At 37.4% G+C, this 13,527-nt stretch overlaps 2 protein-coding genes across 2 annotated transcripts; one reads left to right on the top strand and one right to left on the bottom strand.

Moving 5' to 3' along the window:
- Nucleotides 1-648: 648 nt before the first annotated feature.
- On the top strand, nucleotides 649-3,015 carry cldn7b (claudin 7b; the record flags this gene model as incomplete). The annotated part of the gene is made up of 4 exons (XM_079247444.1): nucleotides 649-871; nucleotides 2,343-2,507; nucleotides 2,609-2,693; nucleotides 2,844-3,015. 4 exons carry the CDS (start codon nucleotides 649-651, stop codon nucleotides 3,013-3,015), a joined length of 645 nt encoding a protein of 214 aa, XP_079103570.1.
- A 3,050-nt stretch (nucleotides 3,016-6,065) lies between these two features.
- On the bottom strand, nucleotides 6,066-12,521 carry npm1a (nucleophosmin 1a). Its single transcript, XM_079247252.1, has 11 exons — nucleotides 12,389-12,521; nucleotides 11,355-11,434; nucleotides 10,605-10,724; nucleotides 10,074-10,167; nucleotides 9,848-9,969; nucleotides 9,700-9,758; nucleotides 8,307-8,367; nucleotides 8,136-8,216; nucleotides 7,877-7,984; nucleotides 7,722-7,796; nucleotides 6,066-7,524 (listed from the first exon to the last, which is right to left on the bottom strand). The coding sequence occupies exons 1-11, from the start codon at nucleotides 12,435-12,437 to the stop codon at nucleotides 7,474-7,476; spliced, it is 900 nt and encodes a 299-aa protein (XP_079103378.1). The 5' UTR covers nucleotides 12,438-12,521; the 3' UTR covers nucleotides 6,066-7,473.
- Between the last annotated feature and the right edge of the window lie 1,006 nt (nucleotides 12,522-13,527).

Here is a 13,527-nt window from a genome sequence, read left to right as displayed (position 1 = left end):
ACAGGTTATGATTTATGAACCACTTGTATTATTAGTAGGAAGACTACACATAAAATTCAGTCCAGCTTTAATACAATATGAATATCTAACATTTCCTGTCTGACCATATTTCAGATTTAGACCATTAAAATAATACGAACCAAATCCTCTGAAGATCTACGGTATCATCTGAAATCATTTATGATGTGAAGCAGGATGTTGTTATGATGTCATGTCCATGTTGCTTTTCCGCGGTGTGGAGCTGTGTTTTGAGAAACAATGACATCACGAAACTTCAGGTGTTCGTTTTTACGCCTGATGAGTCGATACTGCGTGCGCGTCCCCGCCTACCTGCCACAGAAACCGCCTCATAAGCGCACTCCCGCTTTGCCTCCGCCCCAGTACAGGTGCAGCAAGAGAACAGGTGCGCCAGGAATCACCGAGGGACTATTTCATAGTTAGACATCGCCATTTTGAGTTAATTTATTTACAGAAGGCGAAGGAACACATCGAAAGACGAAAAAGGAGCGAAGTTTTTATCAACAAAGGAAACTTTTTCTTTTACAATCTCCTGAGTTTAAAAGGGAGAAAGGTTCCCAACTTGAACAGGTGGAGGTGATCTTCTGTGGACTTGAATTCAGCTCGGACAAAGAACAAAGAGGATTTGTAATGGCCAACTCGGGTCTTCAGATTTTGGGATTCGCCCTGGCTCTTCTGGGCATGATTGGACTGATAGTTGGTACCATTATGCCCCAGTGGAAGATGTCCGCTTTCGTTGGGTCGAACATCATCACGGCAGTGTCCATGTATGAAGGACTGTGGATGTCATGTGCGTTCCAGAGCACCGGGCAAATGCAGTGCAAAGTGTACGACTCAATCCTCCAGCTCAACAGTGAGTAAAGCCAATGATTAACATTTTCTTTCTACCTCATGAATTCTTTCTAAAAGTGAGGCTGTTGGTGGGAATATTGGCTTGAAAAGCCGTTAAAAGGGAGTTTCCTCCCCTCCCCCATTCTTCCTCTTCATCACTTTTCAATCTGTGATGCCTGCGGGGGGGGGAGAATGATTTAAGGATAACTTGCACCTGCGGGAATAATAACAACAACAACAACAACAAAAAACAACTAATAACTGGTCTTATACACTACATTGAAGTGTTTAGATAACGTGTATTTGCTGGGTTCAGGATTTCGGTACTTCTGGCCTTGACAAACAGGTTTTGGTCTCCGCTGATATCTAAAAGGTGCGACCAAAAACAAATGTCACAGCAGCTGTGTGGATGAAATCTGCCTTTGTAAGGAATTGTAAGAAAACTTTTTAAATAAGTTAGTTTTCTGTGCGTACAAAGCGGGGACGTGCGCAACAGGTTTCCACCTGGGCACTGGTTCTGCTTAAACCGGAGCAGTTGCCCTACTCCTGTTGGTTGAAATCTTAGCAGGTTGCCTTACTTGTAGTTAAAGGTTAAACACCTGCTGCATAGTTCAACGTCTAGTCAAGTCAGCTTTGAGTAGGCCTACAGGTCACAAGAGTCACGACTGTAGTTTCACATCAGTTTCATCAAAATGACCTTTGACAAATGCTAGTGTCAAAGAAATCCAAAATTCTAATGCTACTTCAGATTTTAAGACATTAACTGCCACCAAACTGCTTTTGTCAGGGCCTTTTTGTTTCAACGAGTCTGCAGGTAAATGGGTTAATGGTAGGGTGAAGGGTGGCAGTTACGGCAGTGTGCATACTTCCGGTTCAACTGATTGATGGCTTTGGAGATCAAATGTCTGAATAGTGTTTTATATACATTTTATTTTTACAAACTTGATCCACTTACTGTACCAGCTCATCAAAGCAACTTGTATAAAACTGGAATTAAAGCTGTATTTGTAATATCTAACCCTCTCTAAATAAAGAGGAGCTTGTTCAGGGTCCAAGACAGTAACTGAATACTTGGAAAAATTCAACAAGCTTTAATTTTTCCTGCTTAAGTGATAATAAAAAGTTCACTCGCTGTTTTTAATGTGCTGTGAGTAGCTGGAAAAGGGAGCGTCTTCCTTATATTGAAACCTGACACCTGGTTAGACCTGTTTTCAGCCTTTCATGCATGCACACTCACACACCACCTCCCTTCCACCCCCCTCTGGAGTTTCTTTGGGCTTCCGCTTGGAGCCAGTTTCTGTGTTGAGGGAGTGGCAAGAAATGGAAACTCTGTTCACTGAATGGATAATGTTTGTGTACAGCATAGTAGCTTCTGTCTGAAATTAAACTGTATTGTTGAAAAGGAAAAAAAAAAAAAAAACCCTTTAGTTGATCAGAAGTGTGCCAAAGTATTCACTGTAACTTAACTTAATAGATCCTGTTTTATTCTCCAGGTGCCCTCCAAGCAACCCGAGCCCTCATGGTTGTGAGTATCATTGTAACGTTGGCTGGTCTGGGTGTGTCCTGCATGGGGATGAAGTGCACCAACTGTGGCGGTGACGACAAGGTCCGCAAGAGCCGCATTGCAATGACTGGTGGCATCATTATTCTAATTGGAGGTAAGAAGCCTTTCGGTCACATCTCTTGAACCACCCCTTCCTCACAATTCACTTTATTGGTTATCTTTTTTTTTTTCTTTTTCTTTTAAATTCTCCCACAGCCTTGTGCTCCATTATTGCCTGCTCATGGTATGCCAACGACATCGTCAGAGCCTTCTACGACCCTTTCACACCTGTCAATACAAGGTTAGTGTTTGAAAAATGAAATGATTCCTCTGCTTTTATGTGAAGATTCTCCCTAAAAGTTGAGTTTTTATTAAAAAAAAAAAATGTTTCATGTTTTTTTTTTTTTTTTTTTTTTTTTTTTTTTTTTTTTTCCCTCAAATTTCTCTTAAGGTATGAGTTTGGATCTGCCATCTTCATTGCCTGGGCTGGAGCGTTCCTGGCTGTAGTGGGAGGTGCTATGCTGGCAGCATCCTGCTCAAAAAACAGCAAGGCTCCTCAATCCAATATTCCCATGACCAGATCAGCCGTGTCCCGACCTCCCAGTGACAAAAGTTACATCTGAGCAGGAATTAGTTGCAGTTTAAAGGAACAGTTTATATCATCAGTTTAGCCCAAAGATTTAATCTGTTTTGAAAAAATGTGTGCAAAGAGTACAAGTTTTTTTTAATGTGAAACGAAGGTTTTAACATTCATTTTAACATTTATCAAGCTTTTAAATGTCTGTTTACTTCATATTGGTTTTGTTTGGAACAGTACTCCACAATTTTTATTTATGTGTACTCTGCATATAGTTAACTGGTTAAATTATGGTAAAACTCAGATGATGTACAGCTTTTATGTTAAACTCCTCACTCGTACTGGATGGAAATGAGACGGTACTTCTTACATCCTGAATGCATAATGGTCTTGATCGCCAAACAATAGCATATTTTTGTACTTTTCTTTAAATGAAACTGTATTCAGTTTTTCTTTCTTTTGATTACTAATGTACATAACTCAAACGACCAATATTCCTACTGACCTGAGTCCTAAGATATGGCAAATGTTTGACCTTGTGAAGCTTGGCTTATGTTGGCTTTCTTTCCTCTTTATTTTTTTTTTTTTTTAACATGAAATTGTGATGTTTTGTCTTGTATACAAAATAAAAAAAGAAAACCTTACTTTGGAAAATCTCAGCACTTCACTTTTTTATTTAAAATGTGGCTCAAAGTACTCCACCTATTGTGTTTTTGATTAAATTGGAGTTCAAGCAAAATAGACGAGTATCCTAGAGACACCGAACAGAACTCGCACTTAAAACATGCTGCCCTAGATGTCGCAGAGCAATAAAGATGTGGAATCTATCGTGGTGTCTGTATTCAAAGATTATGCTGTAAATTCAACTTGCAAACAGTTTTCCTGCCCAGGTAGAAACCATGTTCTTTCCCTAAGCTGGAAGCAATCTTCCTTCAGGTGCCAGAATCCACGAGTACACAGTACTGGCTGATAAACCCTAAGTTAGTTTTGACTGCCATCTTGTGGTGTACATGGGGAAAAGTTTATTTAATGTGTATTTGTTCTAATACCTTTTTCCAGAAAGCCTTAAAAAGGTTATGTTTAATTTTCTTTCACATGTTTTGAAGTTATTCTTGTAAATAAAATCTTCAAGTTAAACTTAGATTTGTTCTCATTTTGCTCAACAGTCTCTGATCAATAAACCCAATGATACTTGTTTTGTTTCTATGTGACCATAACTTCTGGCCTCAGTCCACCTCAATTTTCAAACAAAAAAATTATAGTTCCTTATTTCACTACCATGTTTGCTATGTAAACTGGTAGGAACATTGCCTAGAAAATCTGAATGTTTTACGTGTGAGCAGATACTTTTCCTAATCATTCATCCAGTGAGAATTACTCATTTAATCGTTTTTGTTTTTCCTGGCAAAGGTTTGTCTCCCTGCATCACTTCCGACCATAAAACATCTGTTGGTTCCATCTATGGTTGGTTCCTGTAATCTAATCAGCAGGGTTGGGTAGGGCTTTTAGTCGCAATAAAGCAAAGCAGAGCTACTGAGTCACTGCATTTTATAATTTTGTGCTTTCTAGTACTTTATTATTCTGCCTGCAAATGATACATTCATTAAGAGGTAACTTCACGAATAAGAATAGGCTAGAGGTGAACATGTGACTAAAATTCAACACATGCTTTATGAAATAAAACATTACTTCTTTGAGAAGTTGACTTACGACAATAGATTTTAAATTGTAGTCACTCGTTTTAGAATATGTACACAGCATAGTTTCATCATGGAAAGCATGTGGCTTCCCTATACAGAATAAAGAACTAAACATATCAGGCAAATTTCACGTGTACCAAAACGTAGTTCAACTTGAAACACAATAAGTCTTGCTGACCAACATGAATATCTTAGTTCTCTCGTAAAAGGCAATGCAGATTGAAAATTAACTTATTTTTCCATAAAATATCCAACCTGAGTGATTTGATCAAGGGTCAATGCACACCTTATCTGATACACCTCAGTATGTAAGGCTTTTCTAAACAGCAATTGTGCAGAAAAAAAAACACAACAGTCTTTTTAAATATTTTTACAAAGGCAAATTAATTCCATATTATAAAGTCAATTTAATGGGAAAAATAGAGATTGTGAATCTATCTTTTAACACCAGATGTTACAACACAAACGCACTACTTCTGTAAACAGTCTTTTAGGTACACACACAAGAGATGAAGTAAGTGGGATAATGGAAACTACAGAAAATGAAAGTCAGCATAAGTATTCTGATAATCTGCTCGATTAAATACTTTGAAAACATTTTAAAATAAAATAATGCACCACTCCCTTCTTCCAGCTGTGGTTCAAGTTTCTAACCGTCCCACCCTTCATGAGGCAGAGGCAGAAATTCCAATTCCTCTCCTTCACCCAGCCCTTTCCTTTCATTTTGAACACAAACTCCTCCTTTCTTGCGTTCAGCTTTTTCTCTTGTACCCTTGCTTCTCAAGCCTTCTGCTTGTGATCTAAAAATATTCATAAGTCCTGAAATGCATTGGAATAACATACCTCTTTGTGATAGTAACTTTTCGGTTCCAAGGAACTCTGAATGCGGTATGGTTATTAAACTTTACATTGGATTACATTCATATTTCTTCTACTTATGTTATATAGATGTGAAAAATAAAGTCTTAAGCTAAAGCTGAATAACCATTACAAACATGCAGTTGCATGACATCTAGTGGACGGTGGCTTTAAATGACCCTTACATGGAAGGGTGTTTTGTTAAATGACTTAACTGCTATGCTTATTTCTCACATATAGATCAATACATTATATTGGTGGAATCAAGTGCATAATAACTGAAATGAGAATGGAATTAATCATCCTAAAACCCAAGTTAAGTGGGTGGATGGTGGTTGATCCCAAATTACCCTTAAACAGAATATAAACCATCCCATTCTACAGACATGTGAATGGAGTCTACACTTAAGAAAAAAAAAAAAAAGAAGACAGATGTACCTGAGTTCTTGAACAACATACAAATAACTACACAGTGTGGTATGTGCACATTTTAGAAAAATGGAAGAGGAAAAAAAAATCTCCACAAAACATCTCAGAACAAAGTCAGATTTATTAGCAGCTGACAAATCCAAATCCAAGACTGCCAATACTCCCTCAACTTGTAGTTTTAAGAATGTTTCTGCAAACTTTAAGACATAAAATCTTACAATGTGTCAAGAAACAGGACAGCTTTTTTCTTCATGAATTTTTAATAGCAAATTATTGCAAAGAAAAAGGTAAAATACTCCATTTAAATTGGAGAATGAAATACATCAGTCTAATTGAAGAGAAATGGCAAACAGATCTACAACTTTCAATTTTAATGGATTTTGACTGTTCAACCCCTCAGCATGGAATGGTCTTCTGCTCCTACAGGCCTCATGCACCTACATTTACATTTTTATCTAACACACTCAAAGGAGCTTTGAACACACTGGAATTCAAGACAAATCATTTGCAAACTCCCTCACAGATGCAGTCTCTCTCTTCAAAGTACACAACCTTTGGCCTATTGGCTCTCTGTAGTCATGGTAACAGAAGGCAAACAGATCTCCAACTGAGCTGAGACAGGTGGGATTTCATACCTCAAAAGGTTAATTCAGCCCATTAATACCAAAATGGTCTCATATTTCTGGACGGTAAAACGGATGACAAGACGTTTTTGCTTCTGAAACAAGTTTGTTATCTTGGGGTGATGCTCGGAATCTCAAAGTAGCATTAACATTCAGAAAACATCTAAACAAGTTGTGTTTTCACCAAAGTGCAGAGCAAAAATGATGTCAGAAAAGCTGGTATAGTAACGGGCGAACAGCATGATCATAGCTAACGTTAGCTGCTGACAAAAAGTAAAAAAAAAAAAATAAAGGGTAGGAGGCAGATTAGATTTCACTGAGCAAATATAATTTGACATTGGCTTATTTAAACTACACCACACTAGATGTGTCACTGTTTATACGTAAAGTAAGTCTAACAAAGTGTTACTGTGTAATTTCTTTTCTTTTGGCCCAGCAGGGTGTAGGAAGTGTTAAAAAGGATTTTGACAATTCATTTTCTTGACAGTTATTAGTTTTGCATGTGGTTTGTAAGGGATGAAAATCTGTTCCTGAATTGGCCAAGTCAACAGTAAATGTGGAAACAAAACTTAAGGGAAAAAGCAGCATTCTGGTGGAAACAACCCAACAAGAACTGAACTGACACACGCACAGCAATTGAAACATGCGAGTTAGCTCCACTGAGGTTTATTAAACAAACCAATTAATTACTTTGACCTGATAAGTTGGTGATTGAAGTGGAAAGATGTATACCAATAATGTACTAACACCATATCTCCCAGTCTCCCCATCCAGAAGAGTAGGTAGGTTTCAAAACGATTTAAAGGAAAGTGTGAGGCACAGAGCTTGGCTTTTTGAGGGTTTGACAGGCGCTATGGGTATGAACACGTCATAAAACAGATTAAAAGAAGTCAGTTATTTTTCTTCCTTCAATGTCTGCCTCCACTTCCACAGCTCAGCAATAACCTACAGACAGAAACAGGGATGTTAACATGGCAGCCTAACACTGACAAAAATTAAATTGTGTTGGAAAGTTGGGATAATTTTTTTTCAGTGACAATTTCATTAAATAACCATGTGTATTTTACTCATTCAACAAATATGTATAGTTTTACACATTTGGACATCAAACATTTTTCTTCCAGTGTGAATGTGTACTATACCTTGGGGTCTGAGACTTTATGACCATGCTTCATAAAGTTCTCAAATTTGGGCTGGGCTTTCGGTAATGCTACCCCCTGTACGAGCAAACAATAAAAACAGGATCTTTAATCATCCACATTTCTTTTCAGAAGAAAAATAATAACCGTATACCAACCTTCTTCACCGCTTCCATCATCTTGGCTTTAATCTCAGGAAGTGTTAAAGGTACTTTGGGTGTTGCCGTTCTAGGGGACTTTTCACCCTTCCCTTTAGGGGTCTTTTCCTGCAATTAAATGAATAAAAGCAATGCTGCTTAGAGTTTTCTAAAATATCAACAAGTCCCATAAACTTATCGCTGAAGTACAAAGCAGAAGAGAGTGGATTGAAGAAGTTTAGTTAGAATAAAACCAACAACAACAACAAACAGCGGATACCTGCTTCTTTGCTGGAGTGCTGGGTGCAGAGCTCTTGCCATTCTGAGCGGGGGCTTTCTGTTTAGTCGGTGTTGGTTTGGCCTGTTGGAACCCAGAGACGGTCATTACTAAGCAAACACATTAAATCAGTTTACAATACTAAGAAAGGACATCTGTACTGTGTTCACTTGCCTTGACAGGTGATTCATCTGCTTCACTTTCTTCATCATTATCCTCTTCCTCATCATCCTCCCTGGGACGGGAAACAGTTTATTATGGCAAACAAGACAGTGACTTGTACTGAACAGCAACACGTAAACAGTGATGGAAAATGCATCTTCACTCCAACATATGTCAAAGAAATGAAAACTCCAGCTCACTTAAACTAAAGACGATATGAACACGTACTACATTAGTAATTTGACAATTCAGTCACATTGCATTTTAAAAAACTAAAGGCACAATAACTTCTGGAATATTCTGTGCAAGTCTGATGGTCATACTAGCTGTATGATTTCTACTCCTCTGATACTCAAGTCAATTAGTCAATGCAAGACGAGAAAAAAAAAAGCTGTTAAACCTGGGGCTGTTCAATATTATTTTAAAATTTGACCTCAGCTGATAATTATAATTAAAAAAAAGAAAGACATAATTGTCAATGCAGTTACAAGTGGTATGCTTAGGAAACTGACGGAAACCAAAATTTTCAAAATGGGGCTTGAACAACACAGAAAACACGTTTTTTTAAAAAAAAAAAAACATACTGCAATGCCCCCCAGCCCTACGCACATCTATACAGAATACTGAACATATCAACTGAAAATGAGGGCAGTGATATAACAAACAATAATAATCATAAAAATAATAGAACTATTTAATTTAAGCTATTGTGTATAGTGTCATGTGTTTGGAGTGCACCCAAATTTAGGAAGGAATTACTGTTTCACAGTAGGGCTGGGCGATATGACCAAAATCTCATCACAATATAGCTGTTTTATATCCCCATAACAATATATAATTGTTTGTATAATCTTGTGTCAGTCATCAGTTATTAGTCAGATGTGCAACGGCAGCAGTGATCTATCTGGGGGAAATATGGCAGTATGACGTTTCACAGGTAAATGCCTGTTGCAGCATTTGCGTCTGGAGTTTATTATGAGCGTTTTTGACACTACTTGACGCTGCTTTAACTCTGACTATTCTTGCACAGGTGATAAACTGAGTTCGTTGTCTTGACTGTACGCTAGTCTGTTATCAGTTCCATGTCGGTCTTTTTATATCCAAACCGCATCCATGCGACAGAATTTTCCCCTCTTATGAGCAAACTCATCAGTCAAATTGGCTGGTCATCTTTTAGTGAATTACCCTGCTCTGAAACACGTCTGCTACAGTCTTTCTCCATTTTTGTTTATATATTCAGCATGTATACTGTAAAGCGCATCTTGACAGAAAATACTGCAGTAAAGCACCTTATAGTGGCGTAAACGATAGAGCCTCACATGAAACAACATTTTCTATCGCCTAGATGATATACATTGTCACATCACCCAGCCTTATTTTACAATATAAATGCTAACACCCTTACTCATCATCACCCTCCTCGTCATCATCCTCATCTTCCTCAACGTCCATTTTGACTTTTTTCTGTAAGAGAGATCAGATGTCACTTCTTTGTAACCATGACAACCATTTTGGGTAGAAATTTTGGCAACACACTGTCAAATTAAACCTACCTGAGATTTTGGGGCAGGGGATGAAGCAGGCCTTTTCTTTGAACTTTTCACATTTTCTTCCTCCTCCTCCTCTTCCTCTTCTTCCTCATCATCTTCATCAAAAGACTGGTCAGCTTCCATCACTTTAAGAACAATTTTGGAACATTAAAGTTTAGTGTGTTGTACTTTGGTACCTCTGTTTCTTAAATTGGACTGATTTCTGTATGAAAGTCCAACAAATACTCACTGACAAGGTGTTGTCCACTGATGTGGATCGGACCTGAACCTGTTTTCAAACGAAAAACTGCTGGAGGAGTGATTGTGAATCCACCAAGACACACCTGGAAAAAAATAAAGACCTGTTACTCCAGCCAAGTTGTTAATCACCAGAACATCCTGTAAATCACTCAAGCATGACATATTTGATACATTCAGATTCTGAGATATTATAAATCACTTTATGGAAAAGGTTTGCTCAAAATCCCTTCGAATACAACTGTATACTTGTCTTCTGCCCAACAGATATTTACACTTTACACAAAAATAAATAAATAAATAGTACTAATTAGGGTAAATGTCCCTAAAAAAAATTATTTTTTAAAATATTGTGTTAAAAGGATAAAGACCGTATTTTCTTTTCCCCTTCTTCCCCTTTTTTTTGTGTGTCAGGTCTTAAAGGGTTAAAATCCAGAAAAGTCATGTACAGTGAACACAACAGAGTAGCACAACCAAACAAACTTCATTTTGTACAAACACAAAAAATAAAAAATACACATACACTTGGCAGGGTAGAAGGCTTGAGGGAAACTAGTGCTGCCTTGATTTTCTGACCCTCTGCATCCTGTCCCTCCACCTCCACCATGTGAAGTTCATCTTTTGTACTGGGATCCACACAGGCCTGAAGAGCAAAGAGAACATCTGATTATTAGTGTTCGTTTTGAAGGTCTTTTCCACCTGAGCCATTTGCTCAAATGAGCACTGCTGCGTTTCCTGTTATATAAACCAGCACTTAGGGATGGTTTATATAAGGTTCACTTTGTTGTTTGAATTTTTTTATACTGAATTTAGTGACAATATCAGTTATTTCAGCTAGAATATCTAACATTAACTCCTTGCTGTCAAGTCATGAAAGCAACTGTTTAAATAAAAACAAAAAACATTAACATGTATTTAGTTATTAGTTATTTTACATGTTTAAGAGGCACACAAATGCATTCCAAATCAATTCTAAATGTTGATTTTGATCAAACACCACTCTAGGGGAAATTTTTAAACAAAGAAAGGAAAGGAAAGGAAACAACACATCAAAAAATGTGTTTACCCGTTTACATTTGACTAACAACTCTTGGTCCAAAGCTGAAATTCAAAGGCTAAAGATGGATCCATATACAGCGTCTGTGTACTGTTGGGCTGGTGCTGCTGATGCCAGTGATATGTGCTCTTGCACTCCAGTATAGTGCTGTAATTTTTCTTGTGTGGTTATCAGTGGTGGAAAAATTGAATTGAAAATTTATTTCACAGTACTTACCATCCTCAAGTCTAGCTGATGTTCCAACTCGTCATCTTCTGGATTGAAAATTACCTCCTTCCCAGATTCCAGCACACAACCTGAAAAAGATATTTAAGACAAGCAAACCAAAAGGGATGCAGAGATAATGTATATTAATTCTGGAGTTTTTTGCAGTGACAACAAACTAACAGTTTTATGTCCAACCTGAAACTATGACACCATAATTTGTGCCATCTTTAAACTATTCAGAAGAGACAAATAAAATTAGTGAATGATTAAAAGATGGGACGTCCCGAGGTGTATATAGAGTAAAATGAGTGACAAAAAAAAAAAAAAAAAAAAATCCTGTTAATGTTGTTCAAATTAAACCTTTGTCCTGTTTATGTCCTGTAATTAACATTTCTAAAAAGTTACACAAGACACAAATTTGGCTCTGTATAGCAAGACTTATCATTTACACAAATGCCTATTCGTATTCCTCATGCCATAACAGGAATTTATTTACCCACAGTATGAGGAACAAACGTCGAGACAAAAAATAGTCTAGACTTTAGCCTACAACATGAGCCACGAGGGGGATGGTTTGCGGTCCGCGTGCGTTTGAAACCACGTTGACTTCTTTCTTTTTCCGGTCAGGAGAAAACTCTTAGCTCAAACTCTCATTTCAACGTTTGAATTTTGCGAAACACGTAAATCAAACCACACTATACCTTCAACGTGGTGCGGAGGGATTATACTAAAATATTAACACTACGTACACCACGGGCGCCGCCATGCTGATATCCAAGCACGTGTGTGACAAAGTGGTGGCAAACAGAGTTACTCACCAGAATTCAGTCTCTTATTCCTTGTGAATTTTATCAATAGCTAAAAATGTAAAAATATGGCATTTTATTTACTTTAGTACCAAGTTAAACACAGCACATTTCACTGGAAGGGCCCACGTGCAGCTACACAGTAAAGGTTATCGTTTCCTTATGCTGTAGGAATTAACATGAAACGCAATTTGAAAAATATGTAATAAAGACACACAGATAAAGACTGTATCTCACCGTAAAGAAAGGTTTGTGGTGCCATTGGTTCCTCGTTTAACCCGTTCATCTTCCACGTAAAGACAAGCAGCTGCCTGCTAAGGCTGGAACAATTACCAACTAACTAACGTGCTACTTGGCTACGACTCTTCTTCGCTGTTGAAAAGAATCAAATCGAAAAAGGCAACACCACCATCTACAGGCCGAAAATATGTAGCGTTTCTTTTTTGCTTTATTCCTTCTGGTGGTTGGCCTTTTACTACCCATTACTGCCCCCTATGTGTATCCACTTTCCTGAATGTCCTTCACGGTGATCTCTATGCCGTTCACCTCAAATATGCTGGTCTTTCTATTTAGCTCCGTCCACATGTTTAGCCTTTAATTACTTCCTTACTGCCAACCTACACTTTCACCCTCAAAATGAAAAAGATTCACTCTATAACACACCTTGCAACTGAAGTAGAAAGACAAGGCTGAAACCTATCTTGTATATTTCTAAACTATACAAATAATGATTTTCAAATGTTTATTGTAAATAGTAGCCTTGTTATTAAAAGTGGCATGAATCATTATTTAACTGTATAATATGCGACCATTTATTTGCAGGTGTACTAATTTTAGTGAGAGATTAAAAAATATCCAGCTTTTGGCGACAGTTATGAGCACACCACTGTTCATATATTGTTTCAAAATACTCAATATTATACAGCTATATAAGGTACATACACATATAATTTTCCTCCACAAATCCCAAAACCTACAAATAAGCCTGCAGCTTTTTAAATTGTCACAGCTCTGTACATCAGGAACAATAACTGAATTTCATTTCTCTGCACATTGCACAGAATAATGACAAGTGTAAAGAAGAGACCACTCATTTAAATAATTCACATATTTATTCTTATGGCTTAGAATGAATATTCTTTTTTGGGGCAATAATAGCTCTACTGCAAACCAAGATTAAGGAGACCTGAGGTTGTAATGCCACACGTATGTACCACACAGCAAAGAGCTGTTCTACTGACTGCAGAAAGAACAATGATTAATATTTTAGAGGTTCGACTGCTATGTCTCTGCAAGTTTTCTATAATGGTGGTGCTTTTCAACAGACCACAACTAAAAGAAAAAAAAAAACACTGGCAGGACACTGCAGGTAATAC

Source organism: Telmatherina bonti (assembly GCF_933228915.1).
Source record: "Telmatherina bonti genome assembly, chromosome: 10".
NCBI classification, from domain to species: Eukaryota; Metazoa; Chordata; class Actinopteri; order Atheriniformes; family Telmatherinidae; genus Telmatherina; species Telmatherina bonti.
Note: the sequence above shows the minus strand (reverse complement) of the source record. Positions and strands in the feature narration are given on the sequence as shown.